This window comes from Protopterus annectens, chromosome 10.part0 (genome assembly GCF_019279795.1).
Source record: "Protopterus annectens isolate FY-2018-M chromosome 10.part0, PAN1.0, whole genome shotgun sequence".
NCBI lineage: Eukaryota > Metazoa > Chordata > Ceratodontiformes > Protopteridae > Protopterus > Protopterus annectens.
In genome coordinates, this window is record NC_056744.1 from 6,000,414 (window position 1) to 6,025,810 (window position 25,397).

General features: G+C 38.6%; 1 protein-coding gene across 1 annotated transcript in view; it reads left to right on the top strand.

Annotated features, from left to right (window-relative positions):
• Window positions 1–25,397, top strand: part of MBTD1 (mbt domain containing 1) — a gene marked incomplete in the record, with an annotated part of 2,241,711 nt that overhangs the window by 1,854,811 nt on the left and 361,503 nt on the right. Inside the window, 1 exon segment of the mRNA XM_044084938.1 lies at window positions 7,178–7,260. Within this exon segment, the coding sequence (XP_043940873.1) occupies window positions 7,178–7,260 (83 nt within the window).

Below are 25,397 nucleotides of genomic sequence, written 5' to 3' on the forward strand. Positions count from 1 at the left end.
GTTTGTGGGCGAGTGAGAGTTGATATCATTGAAGGAGGGGAGGGAGGGAGTTCAAGCCAGCACAGTTCAGCAAGTGAGAGACAGTGGTGACTACAGTAGGATGCCCCTGTGGCGAATTTGGCGATTTTGTTGTAGCAGGTCTCTAGCTTGTTTAGATCGCATTGCCTTAGGTTGGTATATATTGGAGAGGCATAAAGTAGGGTGGAGATAAGGTGGGAATTTGCTATTGAAATCTTTGCTGCTTTGGTGAGAAATTGCTTATTTCTGTATAATGCTCCTAGTTTTTTGTAGACTTTTTTTTATGGTCATGGATATGTGAATGTCAAATTTTAGTTTGTCTATTTCCACTCCTAGCAATTTGGTGTGTTCAGTTGGGTATATAGTGGTGTTATCTTTTGCTGTGATGTTAAAGTGAGAGTTGTTTTGAGTATGTTTGGTGGGTTGGAAGATGAGTAGTTTAGTTTTGTTTGGGTTGAGTATTAATTGGGCATCGGATAACCATGTTTCAACAGAGGAAAAGGCTTCCTGTGTGACTTTTTGCAGTTTGGTTAGGGACTGGGCTGAGCAGATGATGGTTGAGTCTGCGTATTGTATGAGTGTGCCATGTTTGGTGGCAGAGGCTAGATTATTGGTGTAAACAGAGAAGAGTAGGGGTCCAAGGATGGATCCTTGGGAACCTCTATGGAGACAGGTAGTTGGGGAGATATGTCATTCTGCCATACAACGGATTGTTGGCGGTCAGACATGTAACTCTGAAACCAGTTGGTGACTGATTGTGAGAAGGATAGGTTATTGAGGACAGAGATAAGTTGTTTGTGTGGGACCATGTCAAATGCTTTAGATAGGTCTAGGAAAGTAGCAGAGGAGAGATAGCCATTGTTTTTATGCTGAAGGATAATGTTAATAAAGGAGAGTAAGGCAGTGGTGGTACAATGGTTTGGTCGGAAACCATGCTGCGTACTGGAAAGGAGGTTGTTAGTAAGGAGGTAGTCTGAGACCTGAGAGTGTATGCATCTCTCTAGTATTTTGGAGAGTCAAGAGAGAATAGCTATGGGGCGGTAATTGGTTAGTTCTGCGGAGGGTCCACCTTTGTGGAGGGGAATTATATGTGATACTTTCTACAGTGTGGGAACGTAACTTTCTGACAGAGATCGGTTAATCAAGATGGATACTGGGTAGGCCAGAGCGTCAGCTGCGATTTGTAGGTGTTCACTTGGGAGGTTGTCTGCTGCTAATTTGGTGGGTTTAAGTTTAGTTAAGAGTTTTTTTATGTTGGAGGTAGGTACAGGAGATAAAGAGAAGGCAGTGGGGAGATTACTAGTTGAAGGTGTGGGTTGGCGGGTTGGGGGGGTTGTGTTTAGCTAGTGATAGTATGGTTTGGGTGAAGTGTGTGTTGAATTGAGGTAGCAATATTTTCTGAGGAGTGAGGGATGTTAGGAGGAGAGGTACTGACTTTACCTGGGTGGAGGATGGAGTTTATGGAGGACCAGAATTGTTTGGGGCTGTGTTGTGAGGAGTCCAGGGCAGACTGGTAGTATTGGAATCTGTCCTGTTTTATTAGCTTTTTGACTCTATTGCGTAGTTCTAGGAATTTCTGTCTAGCTGAGGGGGTTTTGGTTTTGCGCCAGTGCTCCCAGGCTTTATCCCTGTTTTTCATTTCTGACTTAGTGGTTTTCTGTATGGGAAGAGACGATAATACAAAAACTGAGAAACTGGAAGCTCTGATTTATGGATATGGATAGTATGACAAAAGCAGTGAAAATATTTTTAGTCCCTTTTGTTTTATAATGCAAGTCAAGCATATTTTTATCAACCAGAAGAAAAGTTGTGTACATTAATAAAGAGCTGAAGGAATTTATTTGGCAGGGAAAGAGGGCAAGAGTTAAGTGGGATATTTTGATTCTTTCAATTGAACCAGGCTGGTTAGGATTACATGATTTGAAGGGATATTTTAGAACTGCACAGTTAAGGCTCATATACATGCAATATGCAAAAGGTTATAGTTCAAAGTGGAAATGGTTGATAATTATGTTGGGCTGGGAGTTCACAAAATAAGGAGAGAGTGGAGTTTTGAATCCAGATTCTTAAGGAGAATAATAACCGTCAAACAGACTATTATGTTCATAAATCTGCATGAAGTTTTCTAAGAACTAAGCAAATGTGAATGGAAGAAGGAGATTTTGCCAATAAAGGTGACTGCAAGTGGGGGTAGAGAAAATAGGCAAGAGGGGGCTAGAATTTACTGGAGAAAACTGGCAAAAGAAGAACCAAGGTATAGTGAGTAAATAACTAGAGAGGGAAAGGTAATGGAGTGGGGTGAGGCCATGAAGAAGTTTGGACTGCGGGCTAGAGAGTGTCTTCCCTATTAGGGACTGATGTCAGAGAATAGGCAAGCAAGAAGGAGACAGGGGAGTCCTAAGTGAAAGACCTGCTGTGGTAGATTTTTTAGTCAAATCTTAAACGGAAGCTATTTTTAAAAAGGTGATAATTAGATGGTCATGTAAAATATTGCATGAGTACTATAAAGAATCAGTCAGGGGAGGTTAGAAAAGACTGGAAAGAGGGACTGGAAAAGCAGCTTACAAGGGAACAATGGGAAAACAGGAGTCTAGCTCCCAAGTATGCAACAAAAGCCAGAAGGTTTAGGATTTTTGCTTGGAAGGGTTTGCATGGGTATTTTTTGGTTCTGGCATGTAGCTTGCGAGACATTTGCCTGTGAGATGCAGCACCACTTTTTCTAGACAGTTACAGCTGAAAAGCACAATTGCTGCAGCTTAAACCCCCAACACAAAACCAAGCATATTGCGGCAATCACTAAGGACAGCAACCCGGCCGTATTCTAGCATAGACAGCCACTCTATAAGAGGGTGGTATCATGATTTACACTACTCCTTGTACTTCTGTACATCATGATGATAGCTCTTCTAGAGCAGCTGTCCCTGTTCGAATACAGCCAGGGTGCTGTCCTTAGGAATCGCCACAATGTGCTTGGTTTCGTGTTTGGGGTTTAAGCTGCAGTGATTGTGCTTTTCAACTGTAATGCTCCATGTTAAAGCTGTCCTGCAGCCTTCTGGTTTAGGCATTGTAGCTCACAGGGAAATGTCTCGTAAGCTATACTCTGGAACCTGATATTTTTATATCCCAGGCAGAGATAGCCAATTTTGGAGGTGTGATAGGAAAGAAAGAGGTAACTGGAAGCATGGTTTTTGGGTGTGTAATGCTTTGGCAGATTAAAAAAATCCGTACAGAGTACTCTGCCAGAATTATTGGGGCAGCAAATGTCTGTAACTAAGGAATAGATTCTTTGAGCTGAGACACAGGATCTGAATTGCCTAGAAGAAGCAAGGTCTTATTACATTTATTTCTTTTGGCTTGCCAAAAAAAAACAGTTACTAGAAAATGGAAATAAAAATCTAAACCAACTATATTAGACATGCTGAATGTTACAAGAGAGATAAAAGAACTGGATGATGAATCTTTAGAAAATGGGATTAGCAAATTACATAGAAATAAATGGGATTTTTTTTAACAATACATGCAGATTAATGTTCAGAAGGAGTGAGATTGAAGGGAAGGCAGGAATTGAGTGATTTATGTAAAGTTGGATTGAAGGGCAGTTGCTACAGAGAAAGAGAAGATGTAATGTATAATCTGTGTAAATGGAAACATTTTAATGTTTTTTTTTCTTTTAATGTAAATTTGGCTATGTTTTAAGTTATATTTTAATTACTGTGTTTTAATAAAAAAAAAAAAAAAAAAGATTTGTGGGCAAAGCGAATAATACGCAGAAGCTACGCAATTCCCTTTCAAATCAAAGTGATGTCATCCATGTCCATTCCAGATGTCCCACCCCAACATAGAAGGGCCACGGCCCAAGAGATTGCCTGACTATTAAAAAAAAAAGTTATCTAGGAGGTCCCACTAGACCACAAAGAAGCTGTAGTCTATTAAAAACTTAGTTCTGAAGAACAAGGACTTCAGTCCCATTTTGGATCTCGGAAAGCCAAACATATTTGTTAAAGATGGTCATGGTGCAATCCATTCTTCCTCTTCTGAGGAAGAAAGACTAGATGGGCTTTGTAGACATTGTTTTGTGAAGATAGCATGGCATTCCAGAAGGTACAAACGTTTCCTCCTGTGAGATCATCATTATCAATTCAGTGACCTTGGTCTCACCACAGCCCTCGGGGTGTCACCAAATTGATTGCAATTGTATTACCACATGTTTGGTGGCAAATGCTCCAGATGTTCCTGTACTTAAGTAACTGGGTCCTCACTGCAATGAGAGGAATCCTTAATCCTACCAAAAGATGGTTTGCTTCAGTTGTATCAGCCCTTGGGTATTTCCATAAACTATAAAAAAATCAAACTTGCAGTTCACTCTGTCACTGGGCTTTATAGAGTGTCATTTAGACAGCGTCTCAAATTGCAATACTTCCTTCAGCAAGGCTGACTTCCCTTCATCTTCAAGCATAAGAGGTCATGGCTCATTCAAGTCCTCCAGAGTCTCTAGTTCTTTGCTCACTAGATTCTGTGGTGGCCTTCATAACCACTGGTACTTCATGCAAGGTTCTTTATAAGGGATTATCAATGGATTTTCTTGGTTTCACTGGTTGCTATTACTACTCCCTCTCCTTCACACAGTCAAACTATCCTCCCTCCGAAGTCATCACATCTCTTGGTGGATAGCCACACCTCTAGTATCACAAGGATGTCAGTTTCTTTTTCCTCTACCATTGGCCATGGTGAGCAAGGGTGTCTCCCCATATGGGTTGGGGAGGCTATTTCAAGGGGAGGACATTTTAGGAAATGTGAGCCAGTCAAACTGGGTGTCTTGAACGTGGATCCGTTAAGAGACTGATCTTCTCATCAGTGTTCTGAAGATGATGGACTTCCTCCTCTAAGATGTGATTGCTATCCAGACAGACAAGTACATCTGCAGTCTGGTACATCAGCAATGAGGAGGGAGACCCTCTGTTATCCACTGTGTTGAGAGGTCATGAGAATATGGCAGTGGGCAAAGTCAAGCCAACATGTTCTCCATGCAAAACACATTCCAGCCCTGTGTAGTATCCTAGTGGGATAAGTTGAGTTTATGCATTGTCATGCCTCATGATTGTGCCTTCAGACCAAACCACACAATGATGACAGAAATCTTCATCCATTGGGACCAGCCATGCTGTGACCTCGCTGCATCTCCCACCGTTTTGAAGTGCAGCATCTCTCTTGCAACTTATCCCACTTATCCAAGGGGACACTGTAGTCCATACTTGGCCGCCTTGGCTCCTTTATGTACACCCTCCATTTCCACCGATAAGAAAAGTTTCTTCTGAAAGCTGCCATATGCAAAGCAGAATTTATTCTCATCTCTCTCACTTGCCTGGCAAGCCTTACCAGGAGATCAAGTCCCTCAGGTTGACAGTATTTTCTTATATTTATTTTTATCTTTTGAAGTACAATTGTGCTTAAGCCTAGTTTTGTTTAATAGTATAATTGATTTTAATTAATTAAGTGTTTGACGGAAATTGCTGTATATAAAAGGGGAAGCAGTTTGGGATAAAATTATTCTGAAGAAGTTCGTCTTGGCGGACGAAACCCGGGTAAACTCTGTGGAATTTTGTGGGATTGTTCATTGAACTGCGGTGTGTTGGCTGTGTCAGTTTTATGTGTTCAGAATAAAATCCATTATTGCTGCGGATTGTTGACAATATTCTTCAGCGTGGAACGTTTTTATATATTTTATATACCGGGAGGTACGTGCTTTTGCTGTGGTTACTCAGATCGTGGAACTCCTTAGTCGCAGGTTATTAGTTTGTGCCTATACACGTTGTTTTGACCTCATGGTTTCTCCAATTCCAATGATGATCTAAGCCCCCTTATAACCTTTCAGACTGGTGCATATATTGACAACCATACAGAATTCTTCCACTAAGAAAGTGTACAAGAGCAAATGGAAAAAGTTCAGAGTCTGGACAATGGACCATGGCCTCAACCCTTTTCCATCCCCTATTCCTTCCATTCTTACGTTTTTGGCAGAACTTTTTCAGTTCAGTGCCTTCTTTTCACTTGAGTCCAGCTGGTCTGTTTTTTCACATAGGTTCAAATGATGCATTCTTAGCTACACTGAAAGTATATAAGGTCTTTGTAAAAGGCACCATGCTACTGAAATCGCCCATCAAAATATCCATCTCGTCCTTGGGTTATTACATTGATGATGCAAGTTCTCACACAACCTCCATTTGAGCCCATTTCTAAATCTCAACAGAAATTTCTATCTGGAAAACCTTATTTTTTGTGTTCATTACTTCAGCCAAACGGATTAATAAACTCCCTACAAGCATCCTGGTTTGATTTTTCACAGTGATCAAGTTTCTCTTAAACCAAGTCAAAAATTTGTGCCTATGGTATCTACAGCGTCAGCTTTGAATAAAGTTGTACACTTGCCTGTCTTTCTTCCCAGTCATTCTAATCCGGGGAAATGCACCTTGTACATCTTAGATGTTCATTGTCAACTCAGATTTTACCTACACCACACAACATCTGTATGAAAAGAGGATCAGTTTTTCACATCCTTTTCGAAAATCAAACTGGGATTCATTGTCTCCAAAGTCATCCTATCTGGATGGGTCTGGATTATATTTCATTTACAAAGCCAAGGGAGTACCACTTTCATAAAAAAAAAAAAAAAACACTCCACTAGATCTGTTTCAACTTCCTATGTCATTTTCGAACATTCATCTGTGGATAATATTTTTGCTGCAGCAACTTGGTCTAGTATGCATACTTTTGTCAAGTTGCAAACTGGATTTGATATTTCTATTTGAGTTTTGTTGACTTGCAGTATATTCAAGATTGTTCTGAATTTTTTTAAATATCTTCTGTGCTTGTTGTATTGTGTATGCTTTCATTTATACTATCATGTTACCCTATTTATGCACATCCCTTTCTTTACTAACAATTGAGAAGGCTGAGATTCCCAGTGTTGTGGATTACGCCATACTTTTAAGCTTTTTTCTGTTAGAAATAAACTACTTTAATTTGCACTTTAAAAACTTTTGCAGTAGGTTCTGAAAGCTGAAGCAAAACACTTAGATGTGTTTTGTGAGTGACAAGTACATACATTTTAATTAGGCCTTCTAGCCTTGTTAAAACATTGTTCTGGTTATGTATTTTACAGGATACACAAAACTCCCTTTCAAATGGTTTGACTACCTCAGGGAAACAGGATCCACAGCAGCTCCAGTGAAACTATTTAATAAGGTAACATTCAGTTTGAAATTGAAATTAGCGTGTTATCTTGTGGGTTTAAACTACAGTATTCTTGTTCGGTTGTCTGTAAGTTTAGAGCACTTGCTAATGTGATGCAGCTTAAATTCTCAGATTCTATTACACTGAGTCTTATTCTTAACAACAAAAGGTCCATGAGCCTTCCCTGTAAGAGTATTTAAACTTCCCAGTTAAAAAAAACATATGTTACTGTGTAGATATAAATTAAGAGTCCCCTAGCATGTATTAAAACAGAACTCCATTCTTTTTGTGATTTCATCATACTGATCATCAGAAGCAGCCAGAGACCTCGTCAGGGAGATGCTCACAATCTGAAGGCTGAGCGTGGCACTTTTTTTTTTTTTTCCCTAGTGTTTTTCTGTCCACTTCACACATTCATTGTCATATTTTTCTACATCTGGCATGCTCTATTGTAAAAACTGTACTGGAAAGTTAATGGTCTAAGTGTGCATATATCATTTTTGAACTTTGAGCATGCCAGCGAAAGAACTGTGTCTTGATATCTGGGATATACTGAGCTTACAGCCAAAGGAATACAGGGACTTTGTCTAGCAGTGAATGCAGTGTGAATTTTCCAATGTTTTTCTTGAGTATTTGTTTTGTTCTTTGGATGAGTTGTTAAATCGAAATCCTTTATCTTTTTGTTACTGTGTAGATGGAAATGAAGGGTCCCATAGCATGTATTAAAACATAATTCTATTATTTTTGTGACTTCGTCATACTGATCATCAGCATGTTGGTACCATGTGATTAATGACTATACTCATTGATTCATATTGGTATCTCGTTAAGTTGGCTGAGACCAGAGTTAGTGAGAATGGTGTGCAGCAAGTTTATAGGTAGCTGGTGAGAAGACCCATTGCTTGATAATTTTTTTTGTGTGTGTGTGGAAGGTAAGCACAACATGTAGATAAGTTATTCAAAATGTACAGAAGATGCAGACAAATGTACATTTGTATTAACAAGGCTTTAAAAGGGCAAATTTATTGACAATATGAAAATGTTTTAACACGTTTCTTGCTCCATGCAGGTACATTAAGGGCTTCTTCCAAAATGACTGTACACTGACCAGCAGTTTAATTTCAGCTCTCCAAATGTGAAAAAGGAAACTCAGAAATAACAGTTTAGAAATTCTGCCAACTTGAGTAAAATTCAGTGACTGGCTAGTAAGTACTTTGCTTGGATGCCACAAAGGAATTTTAGAGAACGTAAAAGAAAGTCAAGTAGAAAAGGTGAAGTGAAAATACTGCCTGGAAAGAATCCTGCAGCTGTACAGCAAAAAGCTGTTCAAGGTTCAGTTTGGCACAAGAGATGGCTTCTAGTAATTTAGGGGAAAACACTAATCATATGTACTCAGAGGTGATTAAAATAAATGAAACAATGAAGGAGTATATTAACTCAAATAATGAAAGGCCAGAAAAAAAATAGAAGAATCTGTAAATAAGTATTTAGATGGAACCGATAAAACTACAAAAAAATAGAGGTTTAAATGAAGAAAAAGCTGGTTGAGTAAGAAACTTCGTAAGATCGGTTTCAAAAAATGGTAAAGTTAGAAGATTGAGCACACCAAGAAAACCTGAGATTTTCTGCTGTACCACAGAAACTTGAAGGAACATCTACTGTATTAATTTTGTGAAAGTATAAACCAGCAACTAGACTGCTATCCCACAGTAGGATTTGTTAATTTAAAGGGCATGTCAAACATTTGCTCCAAACCTGGTCATGAGAAAGCTGCCATGACCTGTATCAACAAAGATGCAGTTATACCAGAAGAAAGAGTTGATCCTGCCAAAAACTGTGGCAGAAAGGAAAAGTATTAAAAATTGGAGATAGTGTTTGTGGAAAATCATTATTCACTGTACACCAGAAAGAAGAGAGGCAAATGTATCCCAGCAAACAGGGCAAGTCGAAAGACAGGTGTGCAACTTAAGCTGCTCAATCTAGCTGACTTCAAAATATTTTTTTCCAGAGTATCAAAGACATTTTTTGATGAAGAACAGTGTAAGGAGAAAATAAGCTTATCCAACAAAAAGTGAGCAATCAAACAGAAAAGGCACTCTGCTTGTCATTCTTCTGACAATAAAAGCTCATAAAGAGACTTTGCCAGTGAAACCCTTTCCAGTGTTCCAAAGTAAAATGCTTGAAAGATAGAAAAAAAAAACAGGAGTTGGCTTGAAGAATCTGGGGTATATTGGACTTGAACCACAGTTTGGATGTTGGGAGACGGAGATGAAAAGGAGGAAAACCAGTAACACTGAAATTATTAAATAAATGTAAGATTATAAAGCATCAGTCTCATTTGTGAAATACGGCTTTGCAAGAAAGTTGGCTGAGAAAGATTGGACTTTGTTAAACTTGTGGTGTGGATGGACTATAAAGCATATACCCAGTTTTTATTATTTAGAATGGCACTAAAAAGGGAAAACAGTAACTATGTAAGAAACGTTCTTAATAGTATTTATATAAAATGTTTCAACAAAAAAAACAAGTAATCTCCGTGGTATCCCCGAAGTCTGAAAACAACCCTTTAAACAAGTATAGTGGGTCCAAAAACAAAACAGTGTAAGAAACTTCTCTGTGTAGAATATTTTCAGGCCACATATCTGTAGTTAATCACTGTATATTAATCAGATCAGACAATATTAGTATAAGTAGTGAACTTAAACTCATCTTAAGTCCAAAAAAAAAAAAAAACTATATATATAATTGTACAGAATTACTAAGTATTTGAAAGTAATCCAAACAAGAGTAATAATTTCCTCACAAGCTTTCTAAACATATATATATATATATATATATATATATATATATATATATATATATATTTATATATATATTTACTTTTTATCCGGCAAGGGAGTGGTTTATTGTGCTGTAAAACAAAGTGTTATTGTGCACATGTTAAATTCACATCCCTTCCCCCATCAATGTGACATTCGAGCTGGTCCTGCCCTACTTAGTAGCTGTCATAATAATATAACCCTTATGTAGTTTAAATAAAATTTATAATGATGTGGTACCTCTTATTTAACCAGATTATTAAGTAGATTATAAGTCTGTGATTTTATCCAAGACAGTATACTACATGGCTGGAAATATAGCAACCTTAGTCCATTTGGCAATCAAAAAATATATATAAATATATACATATACACTTTGCATGTAAAAAAAGCAATTGTAAAAATCATATTCTATTTTCATAACCTATTGTTAACAAAGATCGCTTTCGTCCTTCTAGACTTCAGGTCTGTGTACAAGAACCCTAAAAGCTATCTATAAAAATATTGTTGTATAATTAGTTAGTATTGTTGTTGCACATCATTTTGAATAAAGTGGAAAAAAGAGAACCAGAAAAAGAAAAAATAATAAGAAAAAAATGTATGATTAAACAAAATATACACTTAAATTCCAACGGATTTAAAATGGTATTTAAAACCAACAGGTAGAATAAAATAAAATAAAACTTGCCACATTGTTTACATGACTAATTTTAATTTAATTGTATTTTATTCTACCATGTTATGTAGTTTGCTCCATCCCCTTTCTAAAGATCCCAATTCCAGTTGTTTTATCTGTTGTCACTATGTTCACTATTTGTAGTAAAGTTGATCTAGACTTTGATTTCCATTTTCTAGTAATTGCTTTTCTGGCAGCCACCATAATTAGTCTCTGCAAGGCTGTACCATGTCTAGGCAATTCCGATTCTGTATCATAGCTCAAAAAAAATCATCTCCCCAGTCAATCCAATCACTAACCCAGCATCTCCAACAGAGCGGTCCGCAGGGAATCCCTAAAGTCAGCCAACTCATTACACTCCCAAAATATATGTTCCCAGCCATTTCTTTCTTGCCATCACACCTCCATCATTTGTTATTCACCTGAAAAAAAATTCTTCAGAATCTACTTGGGGTATAAAAATACCTGTGTAAACATTTCCAGGCAAAGATCCTAAATCTTCTAGACTTTGTTGCATATTTGGGTGGTATACATATATCATCCCATTGTCTTTTTGTGAATTGCTTATCCAGTCTCTCTTCCCAGTCCTTTCTAAGCTCCTCTGATTGATTCTTATAATTAACATGCAATATTTTATATGCTGTACTAATTATTCCATTAATGACAGCTTCTGTTCTAGATTCTATTAAAAACTGTACCAGTGCTGGTCTTTCATTTAAGACCACCCTATTTCTTTCTCTTTGCCTATACTCTAATATCAGTCCTTGATAGGGAAGGCAATCTATAACCTGCAGTCCAAATACATTCTTAGCCTCTTCCCATTCTATCACCTTTCCCTTTCTAGTTATTTGCTCCCATTACCTTGGTTCTTTTGCCAGTTTTCTCCAATAAATTCCAGCCCCCTCTTGCCTATTATCTGTTACCCTAACTACAGTCATCCCTATCGGCAGAATCTCTTTTCCCCATTCTCGTGCTGGTTTAGTTCTCAGAAAACTCCCTGCTATTTTATGAATAAAATACTCTGTATGATTTTTATTGTTCTCCTTAAGAGTCTGCATCCAGAATTTCAATCTATCCTTATTTCTTGAGCTTCCCCCCTGTGTCATCATCATTTCTTTCCACTCTGAATTATAATTTTCTGCTTGTTCTGTGTATAAGAGACTTAACTGTGTTGGTCTAAAATACTCCCTCAAATTGGGTAATCCTAGTCTGCCTTGTTCTATTGGAAGAATCAGCTTATCCCACTTCACCCTTGGAAGAATCAGCTTATCCCACTTCACCCTTGCTGTCTTCCCTTCCCAGATAAAATCCTTCAACTGTTTTTTAATTGGTATCCACAGCTTCTCCTCTATGCCTGACCTGTGTATAAGACTAAAGGGACTAAACATTTTTAATTGCTTGTATCTTAGTATCCATATCCATACAAAAAAGCCTCCAGTTTCTCAATTTTTGCATTATCTTCTGTTTAGTCTCTTCCCATATATCTTTAGCTGCCACAACAGAGTAATTTCTTAATCCATACTCCTAAATACTTCATTTTATTATGTCCCCATAAATATGGATATTGTTGGACAAATTTGTGTGTGGGTACATAATTTACTGCTATTTCCTTTGTTTTAGCTTCATTAATTTTGTATCCCGAGAAGATTTTAAACTGTCTTAGTGTTCCACACCACTGTATTGTCCCTTTCTGGTTTTGTCGTGTATAAAATAATATCCTCTGCAAATAGAGCCAGCTTTTCTTGACTACCATACCTATTATATCCTTGAATTTCTGAGTCCCTTATTTTCTTTGCCGAATGGGTCTAAATATAATGCAAACAACAAAGGGGGAAGCAGACAACCCTGCTTGGTTCCTCTGCTCAAGCAGAAGTTATCAGAGAGTATGCCACCCACTTTAATTTTCCCCTCTGATCCCTCATATATACTCATAATCAACTTTATAATTGTATCAGGGAAAGCAAATGCTTCCATTGCCCTGCTGATCAAGTACCAGTCTACTCTGTCAGATGCTTTCTCTGCATCAAGACCCACCAATAACAGTGGTATTTTCTAAAATTCAGCTTCCCTCTGGATCATCAGTGTTCTGTTAATATTCTCAAATGTTTGCCTCCCCTGCACAAAACCACACTGATTGATATCTGTCAATTTTGGTATCACTTTTGCCATTCTTTTAGCCATTATAGACATAAACATTTCATAATCATGGTTTAGTATTGAAATGGGCCTGTATGAAGCTAAATCCCATGGATCTTTACCCTCTTTAGGTATTACTGTTACCACCGCCTTCTTCCAGGATGCTGGTACTTCTCCTCTTAAAATACTGTTAAACAAAACTTTCCAGATCTTTATCAGTTTTTTCCCTCCTAGCTTACAAACTTCCACAGGAATACCATATATTCCTGGGGACTTTCCTGCAGATTGGTTATACACAGTTAGGATAGGAAGAGATGAGGTAAAAATGACTGATGTTCATCGTGCATACAGCTGCAGTGATAACAGATGGGTTCTCCTGCCGTCAGGCGGGTCCTCGGTCGGCCGAATTCCAAAGTCTAGGTCCGGCGTCGGTTGTTGTCGCTTCTTCCCTGACGTCAGTGCGACAGGGGTATAAAAGAACCAGCCGACGCCATTTTCTTCAGTCTTTATTGCCGTGCGGTGCCCAAAGCAGAAGCAGTTCGCAAGTGCCGGTCGGTCAGCTCCTGAGGTTACGAAAAAATTTGAAACCGAAGGCTTCTTAAAAGCTAAGTACCCCGTTGGGGAAACTTTTTCTTGCCTCAGACTGATGTCAGACAAAGTTAATAATTGTATTTCTTGTGGGAAGCAAATACCGCATAAGGATTTCCATTCCCTCTGTATACCTTGTTTAGGCCCAGACCACGACGTCTCGGTCTGTCGCTTTTGTGCTACATTCAACAAACACACTATTAAGCGTCGGGCGGAGTTCGCCCAGCATTATTTTGGAAAAGCATTTAAATATACTATGTCGTCGGATACTCCGACTCCGGTTTTGTCTAAAAACCGCAAAGACAAGGACCGACACTCGAGGTCCGCGGCCTCTACCGACACCACGCCAAAGCCGACTACACATGGTCCGGTTCTCAGCGAGGCGCCTACGCAGCCCCTGATTACCGACGACACATCTTTGGCTGTGTATCCTGTACCCGAGTTCGCAGGCTCCTCGGCCCACACCCTGACTTCAGATACCGAAGCCACACTTGGTGTTGAAACACAGAATGTGGACAGGTCCACCTCCACTCAAGGTGTCTTCAGACCTTTCTCTTCTTTCTCCATCAAGGCTTTCACCAAGTCTAAAGCTACCATGCACTCTAAGAGACCAGCTACACAGGGCCCATCTCCAGGCCCCATGCCTAAGAAACAGATGCTTAAAATGGCTGAGGATTTAATTACTCTAATCAGAGGTTCTCAGCCTCCTCCGGACAAAAGACCCAGAGTGGAGGAAGATTCCCCCTCCTCTGATCAGGGCTCCATTATTTCAGAGCACTCTGATTATCAGGAACAGTCTTGCTCCCTTTTTGAAGACTCTGATGCAGAGGAATCTATTCCTTCTGTATCCCCCCCTGAGGATTACTCATTTGGTGAAACTCTGCATACCTTAAGGGAACACTTCCACTGGGAAGGCCAGGATTATTCAGATTCCAAGAAAAGGCTCAGGGAATTTCTTTTGTTACCCCAGCACAGGCCTCTGGCTATACCTCCTGTCCTGGACATCCTAGATGATGTTTACCCGGAGGCCTGCCTTAACCCGGACTCTCTTCCTCCAGCTCCAGTTAAGCCTGACAGGTACTACAGGGTTCCTGACTCACACCAATTTCTATACAAAAGCCATGCTGCTGACCTTGAAACCATCTCACAGGGGCCCAAGGGAGTTAAGGCCTCCATTGCCAAAAACCCATTGCCTTCCGAGAGAGATTCCAGATCCTTAGAAAGGTGGGGAAAAAAGGTATATACCTCTGCTACCTTATCCATGAGGGCCTTAAACTGTCAGTTTCATATGCTAAAATACCAACAGTTTCTGTTATCTCAATTGAAAAGTAAAATGTCACAACCTGAACAACCAGATATGAAGGAGTTGCAGGATTTGATGCATAGTGCAGAACAAGTGGGTAAACATACCTTACAATGTGGTTTTGATGCTCTAGAGGCCTCATGTAGAGCTGCTGTTACAGGCTCAGTCATCCGTAGGCATGCCTGGCTCAAGGAACAAGCCTTGCCTGATCATGTCAAAGCTAAATTACTAGACGCCCCTCTTCAAAAGGATGTACTATTTGGGGCAAATGCTGAGGAAGTATTACGGAAAATGGAGGAAAAGGCTAAATCAATGCAAACTGTGAAAGAATTTCTGCAGGTTCAACCCCACGCTTTAGTAGAAATTGGCCTTCCAAAAACTGGTCCTTTCCTGCCACAGACAGACCCCAAAGAGGCAGATACAGGCGCCCGAGGGGCAGGGGACAAACACAAGGCTTGTACAGAGGCAGACAATGGCAAGCTCCTACACAAAGAGGTGGTGAGGACAACTCGCAATCTTTCAGAAAGCAAAACCAATGACTTTCCCCTTTGCATGCCAACCAGGTCTCAAATGGCAGCCCCCTTAGGAGGAAAGCTGGCACTATTCTCAAAAAATTGGCATATTGTCACAAAGGACAAATGGATCCTGAACATTATAAACAGAGGCTACAGATTCCATTTTCATACCCTTCCAAAAATGAAAGGCATTCCAAACCTGCCACACAATCAAAGGGCAGAGGCACAAAAGCAAATTTCAGCTCTTATAAACATGAAAGCTATTCAAGAGGTACCTACACAAGAACAAGGTCAAGGTTTTTATTCCAGACTATTTCTGGTGCCAAGGAAGGGAAAAGATTGGAGACCTATTTTGGATCTTTCCATCCTAAACACATTCCTACTCGTACCACAATTCAAGATGCTCACTCTACAGCAACTTCTTCCCATGCTGGGCAAGGAGACTTGGCTGGTAACATTGGACCTCAGGGAGGCATACCTGCATGTCCCAATCAGACAAAATTGCAGAATATACCTCAGATTTCTTGCAGGTTCAACCCATTATCAATTCTCTGCATTGCCCTTTGGTTTATCTACTGCGCCCAGAGTATTCACGAAATGCCTGGCATCAGTAATTGCCTACTGCAGACTTCAAGGGATACAAATATACCCTTATTTGGACGACTGCCTGATCCAAGCGGACAGCAAGCACATTCTTCTGAAACATCTGGCTTATGTAATAATGTTATTAAACTCTCTAGGATACACAGTCAACAAAGAGAAATCAACACTAATACCCTCTCGGAAGATCATTTTCCTGGGTGCCAATTTGGACACAAACACCCAGATGGCCTACCTCACGCCAGAAAAGCAGGGGCAACTAATTCAATATTTCAGAACACTGGCAAATTGCACCAGGTTGTCTGCAAGGAAAATCCTGCAGGCTCTGGGATTCATGGCATCTTGCATCTTACTAATCCCATGTGCAAAGCTGCATATGAGAAAACTACAATGGTACCTAAAAAACATATGGTCTCAACACAGCCACAGTTTGGAAACAGTAATACCACTAATTCCATGTCTGCAAAAGAAATTTCTGTGGTGGGCTCAAGCATGCCAAACAAACACAGGTCTTCCATTCAGCAAGCCTCAAGCAAATCAAGTCATCACAACAGACGCCTCGGACTACGCCTGGGGGGCGCACATGACAGACAGGGCAAATGGACCCAAAAAGAAAAGCACCTTCACATCAATCAAAAAGAAATGCTAGCAGTGATAAATGCTATTACAGCTTTCAAGGACCTTCTACAACCAGGTCAGCTATTGATAAGAACAGACAGCACCACAGTTATGTGGTACATAAACAAGCAGGGAGGAACACATTCTTATCCCCATGGCCATGTCACTTTGGAACATGGCCATGGACTTATAAAATGGAACTACAAGCACAGTACTTGCCAGGCAAGGAAAACACACTGGCAGACAACCTAAGCAGGAATATGACAGATCCACACGAATGGAAGTTGCATCCAAAAGTTTTTACAGAAATAATCCAAGAATGGGGAAGGCCAGACATAGATCTCTTTGCCTCCCACAAAAATCATCAGTTGACAAAATTCTGCTCAAGGATCTTCCATCCAAAGGCCTGGAGAGTGGACGCTGTCTCTTTCAGTTGGACATCAATGACAGTTTATGCCTTCCCACCTCTTCCTCTGCTGCCCAAAGTCCTATTGAAGACCAGAGCAGACAGACCAAAGATGATCCTCATTGCTTCAGACTGGCCAAGGCAACACTGGTACCCACTCCTGAGGAGCCTGACGCATTCCCCACCATGGACCCTGCCTCTAATGCCTCTTCTTCTGACACAGCACAGCTTCAAAACTATTCACAGTCAGCTGAAAACACTCAATCTAGCCGCATGGAAGATTCCTTAGCATCGCAGCAGGCCCTGCTCTCCAAGGTGGTGCAGGATGTCATTTTGGAGGCCAGAAGGCCATCAACTAGAAAAGCTTACTCTGCAAAATGGAAACGTTTTTGTGTTTGGAATGAGAAAAAGGGCCAGTGCCCTGGAAAACTGAATTTACCTCAAATACTACAATATTTGACTTAACTGCTAAGCAGTGGACTTTCGTTCTCCTCCATCAAAATCCATGCCTCAGCCATTTCTACAGAATACAACACTGATCCACCTTTATTCTCTCACCCTCTATTAAGACAGTTCCTCAGAGGGGCTAAGAATTTAAGACCTCCAAGAAAACAACCAATACTTGCTTGGGATCTTAATTTCATTCTGGAAAAACTGACTTTGCCTCCTTTTGAGCCAGCTGCCTCATCAGATTTACAATATTTGTCCTGGAAAACAGCTTTCCTTCTGGCTATCACTTCAGCTCGTAGAGTTTCAGAACTACAGGCTCTTATGGCTGTCCAGCCTTTTATCATCTTCCATCAGGACAGAGTTTCATTACGTACCAACCCGTCCTTTATGCCTAAAGTGGTATCCAGGGTAGCTTTAAATCAGGCCATACATTTACCTACTTTTTATCCTAATCCTCAAAACAAAGGGGAGAGATTACTGCATTCCTTGGACATCCACAGACAACTGTGTTATTTGGACAGAACAAAGCCTTTCATAAAATCAGAACAGCTTTTTGTGGCCTATGCGGTAGGAGCTCAAGGAAAGTCAATATCCAAACAGACTATCTCAAAATGGATAGCCCACTGCATACGCTTTTGCTATTCCTTTCATGGCAAAACTGTACCTACAGGCATTAAAACTCATTCTACCAGGGCCACAGCCACCTCTGCAGCCTTCCTCAGAGGAGTTCCTACCAATGATATTTTAGAAGCAGCCACTTGGAGTTCTGTGCATACCTTCTCTAAGCACTACAACCTACCATTATACTCCAAATCTAGAGCAGGCTTTGCCACTGCAGTCTTGCAGGGCATTTTGGCTCCTCCTAGCTCCACCTAGTGCCTACCACCCCTTTCTTAGCTTTGGGATTCTACCCATCTGTTATGACTGCAGCTGTATGCACGATGAACATAGTACAGTTTTGTACCTACCATAAATGTAGATGTTCGAGTGCTAATACAGCTGCAGTCCAGGTTTCCCTCCCTCCTTCCCCTCTAGGGGTCTTCTTTTATGGTGTATTTGCTTGCAACTACTGGTCTTTGATTATATTGCATTGCATTATTACATAATTTTATGTATTACCTTCTTTCTGGGGGCACCTGACATCTGGGACAAGAAAAACTGAAGAAAATGGCGTCGGCTGGTTCTTTTATACCCCTGTCGCACTGACGTCAGGGAAGAAGCGACGACAACCGACGCCGGACCTAGACTTTGGAATTCGGCCGACCGAGGACCCGCCTGACGGCAGGAGAACCCATCTGTTATGATTGCAGCTGTATTAGCACTCGAACATCTACATTTATGGTAGGTACAAAACTGTACTTTAGTAATCGAGCCTCATCTGCCTCTAACTTTGGCGTATTTATTTCTTCATAGACATTTCTATTTGTACCTCTTCTTGATTTCCATATTTCTCTGCTTTATATGAACTTTCATAAAATTTTCGAAATATTTGTATACTGCTACAAGATCTCTTGTTATCTTCCTTGTTGTAGGCTCCCTAAGCTTAGCGACAGCTCTTTCCACTTTCTGTTGCCTGAGTCATTGTTCTAAAAGTTTTTTGCTCTAAAATTATTATCAAAAAACAGTTGCTTAACATCAATCTTTCTAAACTTGTGCATGTTATTGAGGTGTAATCCCTTGCGTTCTGTTTAGCAATCTGCAGTTGCTCCTTTTCGTGCACTGTAGATAATTTTTAAAATTCTAACAACTCATTACACTCCCAAAACATATGCTCCCAGTTACCACTTTCTTTCCCAGCACACCTCCAACATCTGCCATCTACGTGAGGAAAAATTCTTTGGAGTCTGTTTGGGGTATAAAACTACCTATGTGCATGCTTCCAAGCAAAAATCCTAAAACTTCTCAATTTTATTGCATATTTGGGAGCAATATATATTTCCTACCATTGTTTCCTTTTGAATTACTTATCCAGTCTGTCTTCCCAGTCTTTTCTAACCACCTCTGATGGATTCCTGTAGTTACTGTGCAGTATTTTATATGCCCTATTAATTATCCATTTTTAACAGCGTCTTCTGTTCTAGATTCAATTAAGTACTCTACCAGAGCGGGTCTTTCACTTAGGATTCCCCAGACCCTTTATTCTTGCCTACACTGTGGTATCAACCCTTAATAGGGCAGACACAGTCTAGAGCCTGCAGTCCAATTGTCTTATTGGTCCCTTCGCATTCTATTGCCTTTCCCTCTCTAGCTATTTGCTCCCAATATCTTGGTTCTTTTGCCAGTTTTCTCCAGTAAATCCCAGCACCCTCTTGCCTTTTCTCTATACCCCTAATTGCAGTAATCCCTATTGGCGGAATCTTTCTCCATTCACATGTTGGCTTAGTTATTAAAATGCTTTCTGCTGATTTACAAGTATAATATTTTATATATAAATATATATGTATTATATGTGTATTATATATATAATATAATAATATTCTGTGTGGCTGTTATTCTCCTTAAGGATCTCCATTCAAAGTCCCAGTCTTTCCTTGTTTCTTGAGCTTCTACCCCATTTCATCATCATCCCTTTCCACTTTGAATTACAGCTTTCTGCTTGTGCAATGTATAGGATCCTTAACTATGTCACTCTAAAATATCCCTTCAAATCATATAATCCCAAACAACCTTGTTTATTTTCCAGGATCAACATATTCCAGTTGACTCTTTCCTGATTCCCCTTATAGATAAAATCCTGCATCTCTTTATTAATTACTATCCACAGCTACTTCTCTAGTTGATAAAAATATGCCTGACCTTTATATAAAACTAAAGAGACTAAAAACATTTTCGCCGCTTATATCTTACTATCCATAAATGCAAAACAGACCTTCCAGTTTCTCATTTTTGTATCATCTTTTATTTAGTCTTTTCACACACACTCTTAACTGCAGTAACAGAATCCTTTTTAACCCATACTCCTAAGTCCTTTGTTTTGTCATATCCCCATAAATGTGTATTGCTAAATCAAATTGTGTGTGGGTGAACATTTTATAGCTATTGCCTTTATCTTAATTCATTTTATATCCCAAAAAGACTTGAAACTGACTCGGTGTTCCACAACATTGAAATGTCCTTTTTTCTAGTTTTACCAGATCTTTTCTTGATTACCATGTCAGTTGTATCCTTGAATTTCTGAGTCCCTTAATTTCTTTTCAGTGGTTTTAAATAAAACACAAATAAAGGGGAAGGAGGACACCCATGCCTGGTTCTTTTGATCAAACAGAACTTATCAGAGAGAAAACACACACACACTTTAATTTTCATGTCTGATTCCAAATATATTTTCCTAATTAACATTAGTATAGTGTCAGGGAATGCAGACATTTCCATTGCTCTACTTATAAAATCCTAGCTTACTCTGCCAAATGCTTTCTCAGCATCCAAGAACCACAAACAGTAGTGTTTTTCTTTTACATTCTGCTTCCTTCTGGATCTCACCATTGTTCTGTTAATATTGTCAAATATTTGCTTCCCCTTCAGAAAACTGTACTGATCCACTTCTATCAATTTTGGCAACACCTTTAGCATTCTTTTAGCCATTATAGGCATGAAGAGTTTATATTCAAGGTTTAGAATCGGAATGGGGCTATATGAGGCTGTGTCTACAGCAACCACAGTTTTCTTCCAGGATGTTGTACTTGAACAAAACTTTCCAGATCTTTCACTTTCTTCCCTAGTAGCTTCCACGAGAATGTATATTCCTGGACACCTTCCTGTAGATTAGTTATACATCACCATTTTTTATTTCAGCTTCTCATATCCTGTTAATAATTCAGCCTTTCTACCTCTAACCTTGGCATATTTAATTCTTCCATAAATATTTTCATTTGTACTTTTTCTTGATTTCCACATTTCTGTGCTTTATACAGATTTTCATACATTTTTCAAAATATTTCTAATGCCTCTGTAGGATCACTGGTTATTTTATTTGTTATAGGCTCCTAAGCTTAGCAACAACCCTTTCTATTGCCTGAACCACTGTGCTAAAAACTTTTGTGCTCTGAAGTTATCAAAAACATTTGCTTAACAGCATTATTTCTAAACCCAAGCACATTATCCAGGTAGTCTCTTATTTTCTTTTAAGCACTCTGCAATTGCTCCTTTTCTTGTTCTGTGAGATTTCCCCCTGTTCTGCAATACTTTAACCTTTGTCAGTCCCTCTAACTAATTCTTGTTACTCCTTAATCATATCTCTCTTTAATTTCCACCATATTTTTTAAATGCCATGTAATTTTATCCCACTCCTTAGCTATATTTTCAGAAGTTCCTATCTTCAATAATAACTCCCAAATAATTTCCACTGCCCATTCCTTAAATTTATCTGAACAGATAGGTGGGGAAGTGCCAGTTCCTCATTTTGTTTTTATTTTAGTTATTATTGGCGTGTGATCTGAAATAATTATTGGATAACTATCAAAACTTTCAGTTAAAGGCACATGTTCCTGTAAAATATAATTTCTGTCTAGTAAATTTTCTCCAAAGTCCTACTACTGAATTAACATCTTCCATACCAAATATTTGCATAAACGTCTTCATAAATCTACCCTCTTTTGCTATATGTATGTATATAATGTGTATATACATATGTATAAGTCTGAGTTTGGCACACAGTTTACAGACATACTTTTTGAAAACTAAGTCATCAAACAAAACCCATTGAAATAAATCCACAGTGAGGTGTCATTACATGCAGTTTCCAATTCACAATTGTCTGTTGTCAGTATATTTACTGATTGGTAGGAAGACTGTGCACCATATAAACATAACTACCAACTGAATTTCGTAATGGAATTGCTATTGTTAAATTTCTGTTAGCTAGTATTTTGATTCATTATATCTATCTACGCATATTGTTTTCATTATATCTGTGGTATTTAAGATGTTGCTAAACTTCCATAGGTAAAATAAATGATCTGTGTATATACATGACCTTGTAGTTTTTGCTGCAGCGATGCAAATGTTGAGTTGCAAATAGTATTGCCATTTACAAAATGATTTCTTTGTTTTGAAAAAGTTTTTTAATAGCTGATCCTTATGCTTATGACATATGATTGTTGGCCTTTGAACAGGTTTTGAGATTTCTTCAGTTAAGTAGCTGTTTTGGATTGGTGGTTTGAGTTTGCTTTTAATTAAAAATTAATTTGTCATAAGGATAATTGCTTCAGTATAATTCTTCATAAAAGGAGAATGGGGCATAAAAGCAATATATCAGTCCTTCTGGGCTGACATGTATAGCAGTTGGACATTGCCAGAGTCAGATTAACTTAGCTTCTATCTTATCTTATATTTGTTAACCGGGTAGAGTCCAGGACTTCCAGGATCGCTGCATACTGATCGACAGGTTGATTTAACTCTCCCAGTTTAAAAACAGAAACTGAGACAAAAGGGCCTTTGAAACTGTTTGGGAAAATTCACTCATTCGCTAATAAATAAGTTGTCTGGATGCCAGAAAAGAAGAAATGTGAAAAATCCGAGTGTGAAATCAACCAGTAAATGAGAAGAATCCTGCAGCTGTTCAGCAAAAAATTGTTCATGTTTCATCTTTTGCACAGAAGATGGCTTTCAGTACTTTAAAGGAAAAAATAAATCAAATGTTTTCAGAGGTAATTAAATGAAATGCTGAAGGAATATATCAGCAAAAATAAAAAAGGCTGGAAAAACAGACGGACCTTCAACTAGTAATTCAGATGAACTAATAAAGTTGCAAAACTCAAAGGTAGAAACGAAGAAAAGACTGGATATGAGGTTTCTTAACTTCTCAAGAAGAGATGATTCAAATGAAAACTAGAGGTAGAAGACAGAAATCACTGAGAAGACTTGACATTTTCTGCTTTACCAGAGAAACTATAGGGAACAGACTATAATAATTTTATGAAGACTCAAGTAAGTACCTAGACTGATGTTCCATATCAGCATTTGTTAATTGAAAGGGCACAATCATATGTATGCTCTAAACATGGTCATGACAATACAGCCAGTACCTGTTTTAGTAAAGGTGGAATCATACCAGCAGAAAGAGTTAATCCTGACAAAGTTGGAGAACAAAAGAGTGTTTGAGGAAAATGATTATTCACTGTACACCAGGCAGAAAAGACGCAAGTATATCCCAGCAATCAAGGAAAGTTGAGAGACAGTTGTGAGATGCAAGTTGTGGTATCCACATGTCTTCAGAATAATTTTTCATGGCAGATCAAAGTATTTTTTTTCATGCAGAACAGGCTAAGGAGTAAATAAAAAAGGTTATCCAACAAAGTCCATGGAGGGAGTTTGCCACTGAAACATTTTCCAATGTTCCAAAGGAAAATGCTTGTGGAACAGAAAAGAAGGCACAGAAGCTCACTTGAAAAATCAAGAGTACCATGGAATGGAACTAGAGACTGGTGTTGTGAGATGGAGATGATCCAGAAGACCAGCAACACTAAAATTAGTTAATAAACTGGAGACTGTAAATCATTAATTCCACTGGATATAGAAATATATATATGAAATATGGCTTTGCAAGAAAAACTGGTTAAAGACTGGAAATTTGTTGACTTTTGTGGGTGAACTGTAAAGCATATACCCTACTTTGTCATTAATGTTTAGAAGGACATTGAAGGGAATGAAGGAGTAACAGTAAGTAAAAGAGATTTTGTTTATATTTATATAAGCATTTTCTTGAAGTAGATTGTGTGTTCTAGTATAAAGCAGTTTTTCACATTGTGCAGTCTGTTATTTTAAAGGTGGGGAGAGGGATTGTCACTGATTGCTATATATGTTAAAGATGTTACAGCAGGCAAGTACTTTTTAATTGTAAGATGTGCAGGCTTTATGTAACAAGATAAAGGCTGGTCAGAAGTGTGCTAAATTAACATAATCAGATCTTGGGTTTCTGCAGTCTGGGAGGTTTCAAAAATGTATCGATAAATGTCTAATTCTTATAGTGATTTCCTCTGTTTATAGAAAAGGTGGATGTTTAGATTAAAGGTTTAAACTGTAGAGAAGGTTTTTTTAAGCAAATAAGGCTGAAAAATGATGCAAAATGATGAAAGGCTTAGAAAATTATAGCTTTGTTGCATCCAAGTTATTTTTTTTCCATTAGCAAATGCTTTCAGTAGGAGAAGAGAATTCTACTGGCAGTTGGCCAGGGGAAGTCCATACCTTGTGTTCTGAGGGAAATTTACAAAGATTCTTTCATGCATCTGCAAATTAAACTATTTTTCTTTTGTTATTGCTTACCAGTTTTACTTGGAGAAGAGCTTTCAGCAGGTGTAAACAATCTTGAGAGTTCTGACCACTCTGCACTGAAGAAAAATATGGTATTTAGTGATGCTTGGCTAGCAGTTTATTGAAAAGTTTAAAAATGTAGGAAACAAACAAGTAGTAGCATCACCTCCCCTAGGTGTCCTAATATTTTAATATATTTAATATAACAGTAAACAGTTTAGTTTAGTCATTTAAAGGTAGTAAGTTTACTTTTTTGTGTTATGACATAATGCTTACAAAAAGCATATGCACACTGTTTGACATCTGTGAGTGGAATAGAGATAAAACAGCAGATAGCAATCAGTGTAAGTGTGGAACACAGGCTGTAATATGCCCTTTAACATGGGTAACCTTAATTTTAGATTAGGTAGGGCAAGTGTGTGCAGCAAGCAATTTAGGTCAACTGCTCCCTTCAGGAGGGGGTAAACTTCATTTGTTGAAAATGTGTATAGTTTTCTGTATTTCTTCCAAGTTAAAGTTGGCAGTCTGAAAATTTTAGTTTGGGGCTGATTATTTTCTTTGAAGCAAAATGTCTTGAAAAAGTTACATAGATGAGAAAAATCAAGTGCTTAAAAGATCAGCCTATTAAATGTTAGTATGTTCATGTAAGGTAAATGCTGAAAATACACATTCAAAAGAGCTGTCATGTATAACAGGTGGGAGTGATAGCTTTCTGTTTTTATGGCTACTCTGTCCATATTATCATGGAATGTAAATGGGCTTACGGATATAGGTAAAGGAGCATTGAATT